General features: G+C 38.3%; 3 protein-coding genes across 4 annotated transcripts in view; all 3 read right to left on the reverse strand.

Annotated features, from left to right (window-relative positions):
• Window positions 1-19,731, reverse strand: part of LOC119779422 — a 180,391-nt gene that overhangs the window by 60,868 nt on the left and 99,792 nt on the right. The gene's annotated exons all lie outside the window — the stretch shown is intronic.
• LOC119779420 (sterile alpha motif domain-containing protein 9-like) lies at window positions 7,215-11,257 on the reverse strand. Its single transcript, XM_038279073.1, has 2 exons — window positions 11,186-11,257; window positions 7,215-10,427 (listed from the first exon to the last, which is right to left on the reverse strand). Exon 2 carries the CDS (start codon window positions 10,349-10,351, stop codon window positions 8,321-8,323), a length of 2,031 nt encoding a protein of 676 aa, XP_038135001.1. The 5' UTR covers window positions 10,352-10,427; window positions 11,186-11,257; the 3' UTR covers window positions 7,215-8,320.
• Window positions 18,972-19,517, reverse strand: LOC119779430 (histone H2B). The gene has a single exon (XM_038279083.1). The coding sequence runs from the start codon at window positions 19,463-19,465 to the stop codon at window positions 19,091-19,093; it is 375 nt and encodes a 124-aa protein (XP_038135011.1). The 5' UTR covers window positions 19,466-19,517; the 3' UTR covers window positions 18,972-19,090.

Genomic DNA, 19,731 nt, shown 5'->3' on the forward strand with positions numbered 1-19,731 from the left:
AAAAAAAACTTTTATCTGAGTAACAAATAAAAGGTGTTTTTCAAATAAAAGACTGACTGAAAATGAATCATTAATAAGTTACATTATTTATCAGAAAGTAAAAGGTTCTTTGTAAGGATATTTAATATTTCTAATTGTACCGAGTTTATTTTGCTAATTTGCACAGTTTGTTGCTATTAGCTAGTTTTGGGATGTTTAGGGGTGTGGTGGTGTGGAAGCACACAGTTTTTTTCTTTTTCATCTTATTTACATTTCTCCTAATCTCCTTTCATTATTTTATTTCTTATGGAAATTTCATACTTGTATCCTTTTGATTTAAGAATTAAATGGTGGTACCTAAAGGAGAGCATCCTGTATGTTTGTATTATTATTATTTTTTTCTGCCATCAAGTGGATTACAGAGGGGAAAAGAGCATCAAACTTATGGCTCCAATACTTAGGAATCTACAATCATGTTGTCCTTCTGGACTCAGAGACCAAGGAGCAAACATCATAAAATTTTACCTGGAGAGTTCTTGAGTCAATCTGCAGCTGAATGAACAGTCAGAGGAGGTGATTTATAACCAGCTTATCAGCTTTGGGCGGGTTCATTCTTTGAATACTTTACTCCTGAATATAATGGTATAGTGCTCTGTTCCTTCCAATTAATGATGACGCTGGCTACTCAAGCCTGAAAGACTAGATGCAGCACCAGTCTTAATTATGTTTATTCAGAAATGTTGTTTTCATTCTGCTTTCTTTTAAAGTCGTAGGGAAGTCATATTTAAATGTCAAATCATTCTGGCTTAAACATGTATACAAATGTACTAGAAAAAAAAAATATTTTTTTCTCTCGTTATTTTATGCAGACCAGTTAGTTATCAGTGTTGGGCACATTACTTTGAAAAAGTAATTAGTTATATTAACTAGTTACCTCTCAAAAAGTAACTGAGTTACTCCACAATAAAAGTAACAAATTACTAGTAAAAGTAACTATTATACTGTATACAAATGTACTCATTATCAGACCATAATGTCTCACAAAAAAATTCTATAAAAAAAATACTGCCTTAAAATCTTTGTTTTTTGTTTTCGTTACCTTATGCAGGCCAGTTAGTTATACATTAGCTTGTGCACCTGAATTCATCCATCATGTCATCTGTCAATCACATTTTTTCGGTCATACCATTTTGATTTATTGTCGCAGCTAATATACGCAGCGGTTGAAATAAGAAATAAGATCAATTTATTTTTCCACTGAGTTCCGTCCCAATGTTCAGAGGGATGGACGTCTGTGTCTTCAGCAGGCGTAGAGCTAACAGAACTGGCAGCGTTGTGAGGCAAGGGCTCAAACATGTACGGCTGTAAGCCTTCTACACCAAACCAAGCTTCTGCCGCCCTGGCGTCCTCTTCCACAACAACTTCGTCCCCGCTTTCCTCCTCTAAATAAAAAATGTATGACAAAGGTCGTGGAGACTTATCCACAACCTCCGACACAAATCTCTCCTCTTGCATGTTTCCTCTGTCCATAGCGTTCCTTGACAGCGTCGTTTCTAAGTCACCAATTTAGTGCTACTTGGTCCCAATGGAATTTCCCATTGGGAATCTGCTAGCACTAACTTTTTTGCGAACCTTCCGCCACAACAATCCCTCCCCCTTGATAAACGACTGATCACATTCACTTTATTCACTCTTGTAAAATCTTGCACCACTCGGGCGAATTTGGAAATGCAACCGTTGGTACAGCCGCTTCCCTACGACTTTAAAGTGAGATATTGCCTATAGCTACAAGGTTTCAGTAGCCCCTCCTAACGAAGGCCCATGTCATTTTAGGAATTGCTGCCTAGGGCTCTGTTCTATCAAAAGATTAGCAACGTATAGTGCTAGTTGTTTTATGTATAGCAGCACATCCACCTTTCATTGTTACTAGATTTTTGTTACAACCTGCAGCAATTCAGACATTTTTTTTAAGAGTTGAATCAACTTCAGGATATTGATGTAATCATTGTTGAAAAATACTGACAGGAAAACTAACAACCTCAACAGAGGATGGGTGACAGCAATGGCGGTAATCAGAGACTGCAGTTGTTTAGGGGCCCCCGAGCTCTTACGGGCCCCTTCACTGACACTTGGTTGCCCCCCTACGCAATTGTGATCTAAGACGTCTCTTTGCACATGTAATGGTGCAAAAAATTCCTCTTAAACCCACCTGATACTAGGTTGACTGACCGGACCATATTTATACCCCAACACATGGAAGATTTCAACATGATGGTGAGTCGTTTAAACACGATACCAATAGCAAAGCAGACAGCAGTACTTTTAATTGCTATGTCAATAACTGTGTATAGTTCATTAGACGGTTGGTAAAAAAAAAAACAACACTCATACAATATGTTTTAAACTGCAATAAAGATCTTAAAAGTAAGATGTATTTGAGTATTTTATTTTTTACAATACGACTTGGAGTTATGGGTAATCCAGAGTGTACATTAAAACCATAACCATTACGTACAATGTGCTAGCGAGGATGGATACCAAAAAGAGGTACTTAAGCAGATTCCAGAAAAGGAAAAAGGAAAGAAGAGCTGCTGGAATAACGGAAAAAAACTTCCCAAAATAAACATGTTCTTTCAAAGAACCAAAGAGGGAGAGGTGGACTTTGCTGCTACAGTGAGTACAGATTGCGACAAGGAGAAGAATGGAGAGAGCGTGGGTGAGGAGGGCAGCTGTGAAACTCAAGGTAGCCCCATAAGACTCATTTTACAGCAGTATATACTAAAGTATATCCTTGTACACTGAAGGTGAAGAATGATGAAATGATGAAGTGTGTATGTATGGGCACATTTCGGGTCGGCTGGCTACGGTGGCGGCAGCAGTGGTAGGGGTTGTGTGGTAAGTCATATGGTACCCACACAGATAATGTTGCTTACAGGTCTATGGTTGTGTCGTTACGCCATTGGGTGACAGTGATGAAGTCCATACTTTAATTGGACAGGAAAAATATAATGTTTTGAGATAAATGCATATTCTTTTATTTCACATAAAGCACTGCAATGCAGAACAAACAGAGCTTATATGAAAGTCTGAAGTGCAGTGGACTACTTTGCATTGCTACAATGATTAAAAGAGCATAAAAACGCATAGAAGTTGAACATCAAAAATCTTTAGATGTGGTGTGTTTGTGTTGATTGAGCAGAAGAATTGACTTGCAGCTTAGTGTACTTAGTGACGGCCTTGGTGCCCTCAGAAACTATATGCTTGGCCAGCTCACCAGGGCTTTCCCTGGAGGTGTTGGTGGAGCACTCGATGGGCAGCCTTGTGTGGGCTAGATTCAAAGATGTCATTGTCAAAGTAGTTTAAGTCCCTTTTTTAAAACACCAAGGCTTCTGAGAAGCTTAAAGCTTTTTAAGCCAGTGTAATTTTTCACTAAACATTTACCTTAGTAAGTTCACTTTCCTGGGCCTCGGTTCCAAAACAGACTTAGTACTTTGCTCTGCTTGTACTACTTCTGGCTTCTTGTTAAGTCTCAGATTTTTTCAGTTTGAACTCATCCTCATGGAGCAGAAGAGGAGGCTTTACTATTGGTGGACGCAGGATGAAGTCCAGTATTTTTATGAGGGAAGATCTCAGCAAGGACAATGTTGAGTCAGTGGCGTCTAACAACAGAAAGCTACCAAAATTGGAGCAAGACTGTCTGCTTAAGACAAGCTATAGAGGCTTAAACAGAAATACAAGAGGCTGGAAGACCAGCTTATAACAGCGGGTCAAACCACAGAAAAAACGATGGTTTACCAGCTGGATGCGATTCTGGGGCACAGGCGTACTTGTTCATTAATACAACAACAGACTTGATGAAGTTGTTACAAGAGGCTATGAGCCAAGAGAAGTGCAAAGAAACAAAATGCAATCAGTCCCCTTTTATTAAATGTTCTAATAGAATCAAAATAGCTTACAACCAAAATAGGAGGATTCATGTGCATTTTGTGCAGAGAAAATGGTGTCTGCATCCACAGCTACTTACACTGTGTCCATGATTGACCTGTGGTCTTTGTGTTGGTTTAGTTTTTTTCTATATAGGTATCCAAGCGTGGTGCTCATGAACTGACTTGGCTCACCAGCCCCAAGCAGAACTGGTTCTTTTTCTGCTTCTGCTACACATTGAGGTAAGTCTACTCATTATTGTAATTATGTAACAACTCCGCAGTAACAATTTACATTTCGGCAGTTCAAAAGGAGTATGGGATAACACTTTCACTTTTGCATTTCAGGATATGAATGAGGCATTTAAGGACAACCTACAGGCATGGCAGCAGAGATGAGATGGCATAGTGGAGCTGCTCTTAGCCAGTCAAAAAAAAAAATAGGTTGAACTAACCCTGGAGGGAACTCCTCAGATTACGGAAAGACGGAAAAGATATACAGGTGCTGGTCATAAAATTAGAATATCATGAAAAAGTAGATTGATTTCAGTAATTCCATTTAAAAAGTGAAACTTGTATATTATATTCATACATTACATACAAACTCATATATTTCAGATGTTTATTTTGTTTAATTTTGATGATTACAAATGACAACAAATGAAAATCTCAAATTCATCATATCAGAAAATTAGAATATTACTGAAGACCAATAAAAACAAAGGATTTATAGAAATGTTGGCCAACTGAAAAGTATGAACATGAAAAGTATGAGCATGTACAGCACTCAGTATTTAGTTGGGCCTCCTTTGGCCTGTATTACTGCAGCAATGCGGCGTGGCATGGAGTCGATCAGTCTGTGGCACTGCTCAGGTGTTATGATAGCCCAGGTTGCTCTAATAGTGGCTTTTAGCTCTTCTGAATTGTTGGGTCTGGTGTATTGCATCTTCTTCTTCACAATACCCCATAGATTTTCTATGGGGTTAAGGTCAGGAGAGTTTGCTGGCCAATTAAGAACAGGGATACCATGGTCCTTCAACCAGGTACTGGTAGCTTTGGCACTGTGTGCAGGTGCCAAGTCCTGTTGGAAAATGAAATCTGCATCTCCAAAAAGTTGGTCAGCTGCAGGAAGCATGAAGTGCTCTAAAACTTCCTGGTATGTGGCTGCGTTGACCCTGGACCTCAGAAAACACAATGGACCAACACCAGCAGATGACATGGCACCCCAAACCATCACTGACTGTGGAAACTTTACACTGGACTTCAAGCAACGTGGATGAAGTGCCTCTCTTCTTTTCCTCCAGACTCTGGGACCTTGATTTCCAAAGGAAATGCAAAATTTACTTTCATCAGAGAACATGACTTTGGACCACTCACCAGCAGTCCAGTCCTGTTTCTCTTTAGCCCAGGCAAGACGCTTCTGACGCTGTCTGTGGTTCAAGAGTGGCTTGACACAAGGAATGCGACAGCAGAAACCCATGTCTTTCATACGTCTGTGTGTGGTGGTTCTTGAAGCACTCACTCCAGCTGCAGTCCACTCTTTGTGAATCTCCCCCACATTTTTGAATGGGTTTTGTTTCACAATCCTCTCCAGGGTGCGGTTATCTCTCTTGCTTGTACACTTTTTTCGACCACATCTTTTCCTTCCCTTCGCCTCTCTATTAATGTGCTTGGACACTGAGCTCTGTGAACAGCCAGCCTCTTTAGCGATGACCTTTTGTGTCTTGCCCTCCTTGTGCAAGGTGTCGATGGTCGTCTTTTGGACAACTGTCAAGTCAGCAGTCTTCCCCATGATTGTGTAGCCTATAGAACTAGACTGAAAGACCATTTAAAGGCTTTTGCAGGTGGTTTGAGTTAATTAGCTGATTAGAGTGTGGCACCAGGGGCCATCAATTTTGAACCTTTTCACAATATTCTAATTTTCTGATATGATGAATTTGAGATTTTCATTTGTTGTCATTTGTAATCATCAAAATTAAACAAAATAAACATCTGAAATATATGAGTTTGTATGTAATGTATGAATATAATATACAAGTTTCACTTTTTAAATGGAATTACTGAAATCAATCGACTTTTTCATGATATTCTAATTTTATGACCAGCACCTGTATATGAAACACTTTCTTTCTATCATAACTAATATTCTGAAACTTGAAACTAACACAACTAGAAAACAGTCAGAATAATTATTGGAAGGTTGAAGAGTGGAAAATGTTTCACTTTCATAAACACTAATGCTAAGCTTAAGGTCCAATGTGTGTCAAGAGCGTTTTTGATGTAAAGTGTGTACAGATGCATCTGATGGTTGAGATGGCCTTGTGTTCAATGGCTGAGTGGCATTGCAAGGTTATATTTGCTCTGATAAGACCTAAAAAAAGTAGTTTTAATTTTTTGAACTGAATGCACTGTCTGTGCATTCAGTTCATCAAGAATATGATCCTGCCTAAAAATATTATTTAGCTGTCAGAGCCGCTCATTCCCTATGTAGGCTACTGGCGAGAAGCCCTCACTGGGAATGCCCAGCAACAGCTGCCTCAAGCTGCTGCCTCCTGGGAATTTTCTGCAACTGTTCATAGTGGCTGGTAGAGGTAGGAGGCTTGATCCTAAGATTGATACTATCGATACCAGCGCTGGTATTGATATTGAATAATACTCATTTAACAAGATCAATACTTTTATTCTCTCCCAAACAAACTTACTGCAGCAGATTCACCAGTCTCCCCGTCTGTGTCACAGCACTTTGCTGCTCCCCCCTCCCCTCTCATTACATGCTCAGCACGCAGGCTCAGCTTGGCCCGCCCACTCAGCTCTCAAATCGACACACAAACAACCACGTTGCTGCCCGTCAGACTCGGAGAGAGAGAGACTGCCGGAATAGAAAAATATGGAGAAGATGGAAAGAAGTGCCGTTTGGCTTTATTTTAAAACCATAAGTGAAACAACCACAAGCCGTATGGTTTATAAAAAGCGGATTAAATGCAGTGGGAAACACAACAAGTTTATATAAACAAAGGATAAACCATGAGCAAGAAAACCTCGAGCGACAAAAACAGAGAGAGGAGTCGAACCTTTCCTCATTGCTCCGACAGACCCTCGACCCTCAAACAGACGACACTTGCAGCGGCATTTCAGACCATCCAGGTAGATAAGAGTGATTACATTCAGCAGATCTTCATATTGACTTTCAAACTAGATATTACATATCATGTTATCGGAGCCCACTCTTAAAGTGTAAGTAAGACCTTGAAAGGAGCCAGTACATTTATCCCATTAAAACATGTTGTCTAAGTGGGCTAACATAATCTAATCCTTTATTTTTCCCAGGACATGTATAGAATTAAAGCAAAAGGCAAGTGCACACAATACAACCAATATTACAGACCGACCGAAAGACATAATATAAGAGGTGAATTAAGAAAAAAAAAAAAAAACCACCATGAACATTATTAATATTATCATTATTCAATTGTAATGATAAAATAAAAATCACCAAAACACAGAAAGGTCAAAGTTTCATGATACAGCAAGCTTAAATGTAAAAACTATTGTTATCATATAGATATCTGAAATACTGCCCCTGTTTTTACTTAGTAACATATTGATTGGAAACTCCCAGTGTCTACTTCTCTGGCCTCCTCTTGTGGCCAGAAGTAGATTTTTTTTAGGTATGTATTGCAAACTGCCAGGCACCAGAATAATAAAAGCAGACATACCTTGTTAGCAGATTTTAACATTTTAATTTCAGCATTAATAACCTGTTTCAGTGGATTGATCATAGCAATTACTTTTTTTGTACATGGGAACACAATCCTCCTTGCCTTTTATGTAAACCTAATAGAGTTCTACCCCTTTTATGGTTTTATGTTTACAGCTCTAAATGAGCAGTGCTGTTTTCCTCTCCCTGCCAGCTTCTAGGCACTGCTTCAGCTGCTCAAATGCTTCTAGATGGGTTGCTTCGGCTGCCCGTAATGCGTCGCAGGACCTTTGGATGCATATTGGTGCACATCAATCATAGACTTCGCATGTAATATGACTGCTACTGCTACTCAAATTGCATTCTGTGTGAATGTAGCATAAGTTTTTTATCGATGATCTTTTATTTAAATGACAGCCTACACCAGTTCACTATGCATTCACAAAGTATGTTTGTAAAATGACAGAAGGAAGAATAAAGACAGACAATAATGCATTTTGGAAAATAATAGAGGATCTAAGATATTTGATATTGATGCCATACTCTGAAGCGTGACAGACAGACAGACATATCCACGATAACCATAAGTTACATTAATTAGGTGTTTCATCAAAATATTTGCACAATGCCCAATTTTAAAATCCATTATATCAGATGAGATCTGGGCTGCTTTCAGTCCCACAAGCAGTACTAAACATTGTACAGAAACTCTATGACATCTTCAATTAAATTTAAAGGTATTTAATTGAGCTTCCTCTGGGAAGATGACAGGTCCCCTGATGTTAAAGCCAAGATAACGCACTAGGAACTCTTTTTCTTGACTCTGCTGCATTGTTGAAGTCTCATTTTGAATTGGCAGAAGTATATTTTGAGTTTCTTTCAGCTCCCACACCTTCCCACTGCTCCAAATATCATTGATCATCCTTCTTTTTGTTTTGTTTCTATTTGAGTCACTTCGGACATTATCAAGCTGAGTTTCTACATGCCCTTCAACAATTTCATCCAGTTTAGACTTATGGATCCATCTGCTAAGTCCAGAGCCCTTTCCTAGAAAAAACAGCGGCAACAGATAACGACCACGGAGGTACTTGCCATAGACTCCATCATAGGCTTTTTCGATTGAGCTGATATATTGTTCCAGGTCAGGATCAAATTTGAGACCAAGAGATGGCTTTACAGATTCCTCTCGTGTATCTTCTTCATTAATGTCCACTTCCTTTGAAGTATGGTCTTGAAGCTGATGTGTGTCTTTTTCTGCTTCTTCTAACTTGTCATTGCTGTTTTCTTTACCTGTAGCAATGTTTTCCTCTGGCCAAAACAGCAGCAGGACCAAGAGATAAAACTCTGGGCCTCTACCATGCATCCCGCCTCGGAGGAATCCCTCAAGTATTGACTGGAGCTCTCTAACCTGGGGGAGTGAAGGAGAGTGAGGAACCTTGTTGCTCAAGATGATGTTTGAAAGGATGTATCTCTCTGCCACTTTCACATCATCTTTGTTTCTCTCATAGATGGTCTTTAATTCATCTCGTATTCTCTTTAAATCTGACTCTGTTTTCTCATTAACTGCATCCTTGAAAGCTCGTTTTTCCTTTGACACAAAGAGGCCATGATTCAAACAGTCCAAAAGAGCCGGAAAGCTGGTGGAATCAGAGGCATGTTTTGCTGTGTATGCTTCATAGCAAAGGGCAACATCTTTCCAGAAGTAGTCAGGCTCTGCAGTTAGCCTGTCTATCATGGAGTAGCTTAGATACCATTCAAAAAACTCAAACTTTAATTCCACCTCAAACTGCTTGGTGTTTCTGAAAGCATCAAGATGTTTGCATTTCTCAGCGAGTATCTTGGCGACTTGAATCAAGCCAAAATGTCCTCGGTTGTTGAACCAATCTGAAAAGTTCACAGAACCATAATATTCAATCCACCCACGATCTAGTTCTTTCTCGGCTTTTTCCTCTACGTCTTTGAAAGCTTTAAAGGCTTCTTCTGCCATTTCAGTCACCTCATTCGTTTTTTTAGCTTTTCTCAACAAACGGTTCTTATACACCTGTCCAAGGGTGTCAGCAGCATAGGAGTTGTTTGGAGATCTTTTGATGGCTTCTTTAGCCCATCCTTCAGCTTTTTTATAGTTGGGGTACTTTCCACCTATGTAATACAAGCGAGCAACTGTTTGGGGAAAGATGTGCTTGTCTTTGAATTTGTTAGAAGCCTTTTTAAGAACACCAAGAGTTCGAGCAAATTTCTCTTTTTCTATTATATCTTTAATTAGCAGTGAAAACTTTTCCAAGCCTTTCTGGCCTATTATTCTCTCTGTGAGCAAATCTTTGATAAATCGGACAGTGCTTTGTTTAACTCCTTCCCCACAAAGCATAAATATGCAGTCTTTTGCTATCTGACTCCGGTATACGTTTAGGTAAGCTAGTAGCTTCACAGATCTCATAGCAATGTCTGGATTGATTAGACAAACCCTTGGACCAGATACACTGATGTACGCAGAAAAAGGCTCCATTCTGACCTTGAAGGGAGGACCTCCATGAATGGGATCAGGTGGTCCAAGAATCTTTTGACACTCCTCCATGATCAGGTAGGAATCTGGTACGTAAGCATTCAGCAGTGCCAACATTGAGAACAATTTTGTATTGGTGGACCCTGGGTTGGTTCTTACATAACGAGAAATGAGATAAGATATTAGAGGATGTAATTTCTCCAGATCAGGGTCAGAGATAACATCTTCTAAGTCACTTTCCATAGTAGCCATGTTAAACCGAAGGTTGTATTCTTTTGTTTCACTTGATTTTAACTTTAAAGAGGCTGTTTCATTGACGTTTGTAGTCCTGCAAAAAAAAAAAAAAAAAGTAGATCAGTGTGCAGTATTAAAACTTGATAAAATACAAGTTTCATAGAAATTTTGGAGCTGCATATAGAAAAGAAGTAAAACATATATTTAGTATGGTCTAACATTAAAAAGAAACGTTTAAATTTCCAGCTAGATGAATGGACCCTGTGCCATTTAAGATTGTTTTATATGTGGATCTAAAATACAACATTAGCAATTGGTGGATTTTTTTTATGCTAAGATCATAGCTTACTTTGATATTCCCGGTCTTGTTTTGCAAAAGTAAAGATATCCAACAACCTGTGTATACTAAAAGGCCAGGTTCTTAAATGAGAGACCTTATTTTTCAAAGGAATAGCCATACAGTATTCTAAAATGAAAATAGTATGATTCACTTGCTTCATATTGTGCATGAGTATGTTTAGGAACGTAATATATAATTTCTACACAAGAGCTCTACATTCTGATCAGTAAAGCTCAGTTTTGTTCTTTATTGATTCATAGAAATGACAAAGTTTCTAATTTATTCAGGCATTCATCTCTACTTTCTCCGAATTACAGGATCCATCCCTTGTCCTTGGTGATAACAGTCGGCTGCAATATGTTTGAGTGTACTATGAAGTATTGAAGATAGATAGATAGATAGATAGATAGATAGATAGATAGATAGATAGATAGATAGATAGATAGATAGATAGATAGATAGATAGATAGATACACAGATACATAGATACATAGATAGATGAAAAGACTTACAAGATGAAAAATCAGACACGCTTTCCTCGATTGTTCATCCACTCTATAAACATGAGATATGATGTCCAACCTAATATATAAAAGCAAACTTATGGTCAAACTTATTGTCAAGTAAAGTCTAACATTTGCCTACTACAGATGTTAAAATGTGTAGGCAATCAGGGTACTGTTTTTAAGGGGTAACCTTAAAAAATAATTTGTTAAAATATCTGTATATTACATTTTATATTATAATTAGTGCTGTCAATCGATTAAATTTTTTTAATCTCGATTAATCGCATCAATGCCTAAGTTAACTCGCGATTAATCGCATTTTAATCACACATTTTTTTTCTGATTGAAAATCATTTAAATACTCTCGATGACATACAAAAAATACATACAGGCTAGGTTTGTGCCAATGTTCTTTTTTTTTAAATGAAAACAGGTCACAGATACTGATTTATGCCATAGAAACATTATGGCAAGAAGATGGGGAGGCATGTAGCAAAAAATAACAAATATGTAGCCAAAAAAAGGGCCCTGAAAACAGGCTGATGTAAAAGACAGTCTTTACAGTCAATACAGTCTTTTGAACAAAGACAAGCATTTTACCCTACTGCTATAAAATGTAGTACAGTTAACATTAGATGTTAATTAACCAAGGTAATAATGAACAATTTTCAATCAATACATCAAAATCAATAGACCGACATCACTAGATGGAGGTAGTCTATGCTCTAGAAAGTTAGTTTTCAGCCTCTTAACAAAAATGAGAACACACACACACCCACCCACCCACACACACACACACGATACCGACCTGTGGCGTACACAGACAGCAAGAGTGCCGTAGCAGATTCCATTTCACCTCAGTAATCTGTTTTCTCAGCGTATTTCAGGTTGCTACTAGCTACCAGACACTCAACTTGTTTGTTGGTGGTGGGGCTTAAAGAAAAGGCACTAGCGTCACCCAGTGTATGAGCGTCTTTTTTCCTTGAGGAGCTCCGCTCTCGAAGCCTATGAGAAATGCATACACTGGGGGAAAATAGCCCCGCCTTCTCGCAGGCTGCAGCGGGATGTACTTGGAAAATTGTACCATAAAACCACATAGCGTTAATCTCACGTTAAAAAAAATTATCGCCGTTAAAATGGCCTCGCGTTAACGCGTTAATAACGCGATAATTTTGACAGCACTAATTATAATATATAAGATTTGCAATATCTATCCCTTAAAAGTACATGTTTATACTAACATTTGTTTGTTCTTAAAGGTGCTGAAAAGACAAAACATTTTTCTGATATAATATTTAATAATTATAATAATAACAATAATCCTAGTTAAGAAGTAAATTTCCAGATAAAGATAACTTCCTTCCCTAAACAGAAACAAATGACAACTCTTACCTGACTGAGTTGCAGCAGGTCTGGATGTGATCAAACAGTTGAAAAATATTATTTATGATCTGCTTCAAACACACCCCTCCACATGCTTTGAATTCATCTGCCTTCATTTTGACGGGTGTTTCGTGTTCCGTAACATTCCTTCTTTTCTTCTTTTCGTTTGACTCAAACGTGCTGCTGTTATTAATAGCTCAATCTTGAAAGAGAACATGAAAACTGATAAGTTGTGTTTCCTCTCAAAAGACAGTTCTTGTTTCCTTTTTAAAGTAAGGTTTCGGTTTACAGACGTGCAATCTTAGATTCAAAATCATCTTTGTTCAAACAAAGAAATAGAGAACTAATGAGTTGTGGGTTTTCCAAATGGAATATTTGTCAGTAAAAGTCGAAGTTGAGTCCATGCTCATAGTCGAACAGTGCCATTTCTGAAGGTGCTGTTTGACCTCCTTTCTTGATTAGTGTCTAAACTCTAAAACAGAGATATCAAACTCAAGTCCTCAAGGGCTGGTATCTTGCATCATTAAGGTTACTTTCACACTGTAGGCCCTAATCCTCAATTACGATTTTTTTGTGTGTAAATTCTGATTGTTTTGCATTATCGCTCACATTTCCAAATATATGCACTTGCATGTGATCTCCTGTGTGAACTGCTTTCATACAACTTAACTGTCCCGCATGCTCACTAGATAGCAAGAGATCGAGCTCTGTGTTTACAGAGGAAAACATGGATGATAGTCCTGGAACGCATCTTGCATCATCTTATTTCTTTTCCAACCAGAGCCAGCATGGTAACAAAACAGTATTTTCAAGAAGATTAAAAAAAGATTTCTCTCCACATCATTTTATTGTTGTTTTTCTTCCTGCTTCTGTATTGCAAGATGCAGAATAGTAAATGTTGTTGAGTATTAATGACGTTCAGGTCAGATAAATGTAACCAGACCGTTCAGTCACAGGTCGCATTTGAAAAGATCAAATATATATCGGATTAATGCTACGCTCAGACTGCAATTGCCGAAAGGAGCAAAAAAGTACCTGCTCTTTCATTTTTCATGCTTTTACACATTAAAATCAGACACGTGTCAAAAGCAGCATTGATGCTCCTAAAGCGCATCCAGTAACGTGTGTCCAAATGAGTCTGATATTTCTGCTGCTCCTATGTTCCATTGCATTAGCAAATTAAAGTGAAATATATATGGGACACATCAGCCAATCAGAGGGCATCAAACAGACAAACAGGGAAGAGATAAGTATGCATGAACACTCTCATGCAGCAGACATAAGCAAATAACACAAGAGAACCTATGCATGGATAATTAGAACATGTATAGAAAGTATGGAGTTTGTTTTATGTAAGGCGAATGTTTCATGACTGAAAATGTTTAAACATCCAAAATAATTGGTTCCGGGTTTTATTACCAAGCTAAGAAAAACAGTAATACCTGTAGACCAATCCTTTGGAGGACTAAAGGGCAGATGGTGTTACTTATTAAAACACAATATTTGTGACTGTTTTGCACCATTTAGGAGATGAATGGTGATGATTTCCCTGGAATCTCACTGTTATGCAGCAGCATGTCTCTGAAGTGGGACTACATGCACACACAGCTCTCATAGAGCAGAGATGGGGACTCGAGTTTGTGACTCGTACTCGAGTCGCACTTAAGTTGCATATTTAATGACTTCAGACTCGACTTAGACTTGCATTTGAAGGACTTCAGACTCGACTGAGACTCGTGATTTCTGACTTGTGAACAATATTTTATTTCTAAGTGTTTTTTGTTGTACTAACTTGACTGATCGCCGCTCGCCTTACCCGCACACAGCAGAGGTAAAAAAACAAACAAAAAAAACCGGCAGAGTGGCTGTCAAAAACATATGCCCGCGCGCCCGTGCGCATGCATGCATGATCGACAAGTCAAGCTTTAAATACTTCATGGCAGTCATAGAGGAGAAATATGTTGTGAATAATGTTGTGAATTGGCACTAAATAAATAAACTGAATTCAATTGAAAATACTGCCTGCCGAGTTGGTTCTGTCTGTTCCAGGGCATTAAGTAACAAAAAGTTATTGCCACAATGTTTCTTTTATGAAAGAATTGTTATTGTCCTGGTATTTATTTAGGGTTTTTCTTTATCTGTTGTAGTTGCTAACTTCATATGTATTAATAAAAGGCAGGATTGTGATTGTTTTTTTTTTTCACAGTCCTCATTTTCACTTAAAAATAAAAGAGCAGACATTTACTCCTAAAACTAGAAAAGGTTGTAACCACAAATGTCAGGTAAATACTGTAAGAAAATTGTTGTTTTTGAAAGAAAAAAAAATAAAGATGCAAAATTTAACTGGAAAAAAATTTGCGTGTGCTTTTTTTAATTGTGTTTTTCATTTACCAGTTCAAGATAATGATCATTTCATAGATATAATAGCGACCTTTAAGCTATACCGTCTCAGTGACAGAGATGAAAACACAAGGAGAAACAGGAAAACACAAAAATTATTGCACTTATTTTAATTAATCAAGTGATTAGAATTTATTGTGCGATTAATTGATAATTGCGACAGGCCTTCTCAAGACTTCAGACTTGACTTGGACTTAGGCTCTCAAGACTTGAGACTTGACTTGGGCTTGAGCTCTCAAGACTTGAGACTTGACTTGGACTTGCAAAAAATGACTTGCGAACATGTCTGTCATGGAGTATCTGAACTCAGGAATATAAGGATGAACTCAGGATGGTTTAACAAAACTCTGTTTCTATCTTCAAATGTACAACTACCAGCAGATCATTCAGCACTGCTCCTTTAGAAAATTACTGGATTTTTCTTACTTTCTACAAATGTCTGGGAATTTACGCTGACATTTGAAATTATTTTTCTCTGGATTGTATTATGAGAAATGATATTCACCTTAGCATGTAATTTCTTAGACGTATACAAATATTCAAATATTCGATATATATTTAAAAAAAGGTTTTTAAAACAAGGATAAAGAGATGCCTCCAGTGATTAGATGAGTATTAACAAAATAAAACTTAATGCTATTTTAGGAAATACATGAGGTAAAACAGCTGATGTAGATAATTTTTTCAAGATATAGTGGTGGACTGGACTACACCATCACACCTGGTGAAAAAAAACTGGTTATTAGTGTAAACCTTCCCAGAATTATTCTGACTATTTTCTAGTTATGTTAGTTTCAAGTTTCAAAATCTTAGCTATGATAGAAAGAAAGATTTTCATATATTTCTTTTCTGTCTTTACGTAAAGTGAGAAGTTCCTTCCTGGTTAGTTCCACCCTTTTTTTTGACTGGCTAAGAGCAGCTCCACTATGCCATCTCATCTCTGCTGCCATGCCTTTAGGTTGTCCTTAAATGCCTCATTAAGTTCCTGAAATGCAGCAGTGAAAGTGTTCTCCCATACTCCTTTTGAACTGCCGAAAATGGAAATTGTTACTGCGGAGTTGTTACATAATTACAATAATGTATAGACTTAGCTGAATGTGTGACAGAAGCAGAAAAAGAACCAGTTCTGCTTGGGGCTGGTGAGCCGAGTCAGTTCATGAGCACCATGCTTGGATACTTATATAGAAAAAAACTAAACCAACACAAATACCACAGGTCAATCATGGACACAGTATAAGTAGCTGTGGATGCAGACACCATTTTCTCTGCACAAAAGACACATAATTCCTCCTATTTTGGTTGTAAGCTATTTAGATTCTATTAGAACATTTAATAAAAGGGGACTGATTGCATTTTGTTTCTTTGCTCTCCTCTTGGCTCATAGCCTCTTGTAACAACTTCACCAAGTCTGTTGTTGTATTAATGAACAAGTACGCCTGTGCCCCAGAATCGCATCCAGCTGGTCAAACCATTGTTTTTTTTCTGTGGTTTGACCCACTGTTATAAGCTGGTCTTCCAGCCTCTTGTATTTCTGTTTAAGCTTCTATAGCTTGTCTTAAGCAGACAGCCTTGCTCTAATTTTGGTAGGTGTCTGTTGTTAGATGTCAATGACTCAACATTGTGCTAAAGGTGCGTAACAACCGCCCTGTGCTCGCGCCACAGGGTAACTACGGAAAGCGTGAACGATCAAATGTTAGCCTGGATGGATGGATGGGCCTGTCAAATGCTGTTCCCCCCATGTTAAGCAAGGGAAACGCTATCTGACGTGGTTTATAGGCCTGTCAGATAGCCTTCCCCCCTGATGTCATTTATATTGAGTTGCAATAAATGCAAAACTCTCTGCAGGTTCTTGTCTTTGTCGTCCACTCTAATCAGCTGGCTTTTAAAACACACGGCGAGAAGGTGGGGGCCGGGTGGTGAGGGTTACGGGGGCAATAGTTACTTTTACTAGTAATTTGTTACTTTTATTGTGGAGTAACTCAGTTACTTTTTGAGAGGTAACTAGTTAATATAACTAATTACTTTTTCAAAGTAATGTGCCCAACACTGATAACTAACTGGTCTGCATAAAATAACGAGAGAAAAAAATGATTTTTTTTCTAGTACATTTGTATACATGTTTAAGCCAGAATGATTTGACATTTAAATATGACTTCCCTACGACTTTAAAAGAAAGCAGAATGAAAACAACATTTCTGAATAAACATAACTAAGACTGGTGCTGCATCTACAGTAGTCTTTCAGGCTTGAGTAGCCAGCGTCATCATTAATTGGAAGGAACAGAGCAGTGACACTATATCATCATATTCAGGAGTAAAGTATTCAAAGCATGAACCCGCCCAAAGCTGATAAACTGGTTATAAATCACCTCCTCTCACTGTTCATTCAGCTGCAGATTGACTCCAGAACTCTACAAGTAAAATTTTATGATGTTTGCTCCTTGGTCTCTGAGTCCAGAAGGACAACATGATTGTAGATTCCTAAGTATTGGAGCCATAAGTTTGATGCTCTTTTCCCCTCTGTAATCCACTTGATGGCAGAAAAAAATTAATAATACTACAAACATACAGGATGCTCTTCTTTAGGTACCACCATTTAATTCATAAATCAAAAGGATACAAGTAGGAAATTTCCATAGGAAATAAAATAATAAAAGGAGAGTAGGAGAAATGTAAATAAGATGGAAAAAAAATGTTTGGTTCAACTCCAATTACACGACTAACACCGAAGCAGAAGCCACACCCCTAAACATCCCAAAACTAGCTAATAGCAACAAACTGCAAATTAACTTCGGTACAATTAGAAATATTAAATATCCTTACAAAGAAGAACCTTTTACTTTCTAATAAATAACGTAATTTTTTAATGATTCATTTTCAGTCAGTGTTTTATTTGAAAAACACCTCTTATTTATTACTCAGATAAGTTTGTTTTTTTTTTATTGAAAAATACGTTTCTTCTTTGGTACATTATTCACTGTTGTGAACTTGTTCTAAACCTTAACATTCAAATTTTACCTTACATTCCTATCTGATTTAACTTTTTAACCTTTTGTATGAGTAGCCCTCTTGTAACAGTTATTTGTCTGATTATATATTGTCACACCAGTAAAAAGTCAAGTTTGACCCTTTGTGGTTTATCTTCTTTCATAGGCAAATTGGCTTATCATTACAATGGTCCTCTATACCATATACTGTGGTAAACTAAATTAAGAGCTATCACCGATTTCTTGACACCCGTTTGTCAGGAAATTCTCAATGAGTATTTATATTGGTTCTGATGAAGCTTTCTCAGTTTTAAAACATTGGAAGACACATTTGTCTATCCTCAAACAATTGCTCACCTGCCTGTATTACCAAAAATAAAAATACAACATGCAAGCAGAACACGGGACAAAATAAGCTATTAGTAGAGATCAGAAAAACTCTTATGTTGCTGACACCCTTGGACAGGTGTATAAGCACTGGCTGATAAAGCCACCTCATCCTTTCAAATGAAGGACAGGGTAGAAAATGCCATTGGAGTAACAATGTGGAAAAGAAAGCTGCGAGCGAACTTCATTCATCAAATCGCTTGTTCTGATCACTTGCCTTTTAATAAAAAGTGCATAAAAAAATGTAAACAATACCCTCAAGTTCATCTTTATAGTATAGGAACTCTATAGGAGTTTGAAAGCTTGCATAATGGGGGGGGGGTCCCCAAATTCCTGGCTGCACCCCCCCGTCTTACTTGCCACAACCCCTTGAAGGACCAAAACTAACTATAATAAGCCATTTGCTGATGAAGGTTCTCAGTCATCTTTCTGTAAAAATATCCACTGGACTTCGTTTCCAAGATTTGAAGACGTTTCACCACCTCTCCAGGAAGCTTTCTCAATTCTAATGTGAATTAGTTTTGCATCAGGATTTCAGTAAAGACATATTAGATCATTATATATATATACTCAATAAATTATATTTATTTTCTCTGCATGTAGAATAGAGAACAGACACTGTCTCACTTTTGGATAATTGCAAACTGGACCTTAATATGTTCAATGGATTAAAATTGATGGAAGATCATGGCCCTTAGATGAGGTGTGTGGCTCTGAAAAGAGCCGTTGGGTTTGCGGTGATGGAGCAGAGGGCTTTACTTGGAGCTGGTGTACTTGGTGACAGCCTTGGTGCCCTCAGACACAGCGTGCTTGGCCAGCTCACCTGGCAGCAGGAGACGCACAGCGGTCTGGATCTCCCTGGAGGTGATGGTGGAGCGCTTGTTGTAGTGAGCCAGGCGGGAGGACTCGGAGGCGATGCGCTCAAAGATGTCGTTGACGAACGAGTTCATGATGCCCATGGCCTTGGAGGAGATGCCGGTGTCAGGATGGACCTGCTTCAGCACCTTGTACACGTAGATGGCGTAGCTCTCCTTCCTGCTCCTCTTCCTCTTCTTGCCTCCTTTAGCGGCGCTCTTGGTCACGGCTTTCTTGGAGCCCTTCTTAGGGGCGGACTTGGCGGGTTCAGGCATGTTGATCCACTCGAGTTGAAGCAACGAATGAGCTGCCGGGGAGGACAAGCTGTTCTTATACAGCAGCCATGGAGAAAGAGCTACAGCAGCACTTGGCTGTGATTGGATGAGCCGCTCAGTCTGGGTGGAGCTGGAGAACAAACCACGTGACTTTTTCAAACGTTGCGCTCAGTGGGACAATAGAGGGAAAAGAAAGGCGGGAAACAACCAGGAAAGAATAACACTGGTGCTTTATGTAGATGTTTTCTCACCTAAATGAATATTCG

This window comes from Cyprinodon tularosa, unplaced genomic scaffold (assembly GCF_016077235.1).
Source record: "Cyprinodon tularosa strain WSP-4 unplaced genomic scaffold, ASM1607723v1 ctg1471, whole genome shotgun sequence".
In the NCBI taxonomy this organism is placed as follows: Eukaryota; Metazoa; Chordata; class Actinopteri; order Cyprinodontiformes; family Cyprinodontidae; genus Cyprinodon; species Cyprinodon tularosa.

Bases quoted from the DNA above. Each gene is read 5' to 3' on its own strand.
- LOC119779420 (XM_038279073.1), bottom strand. From the start codon at position 10,351: ATGGCTACTATGGAAAGTGACTTAGAAGATGTTATCTCTGACCCTGAT.
- LOC119779430 (XM_038279083.1), bottom strand. From the start codon at position 19,465: ATGCCTGAACCCGCCAAGTCCGCCCCTAAGAAGGGCTCCAAGAAAGCC.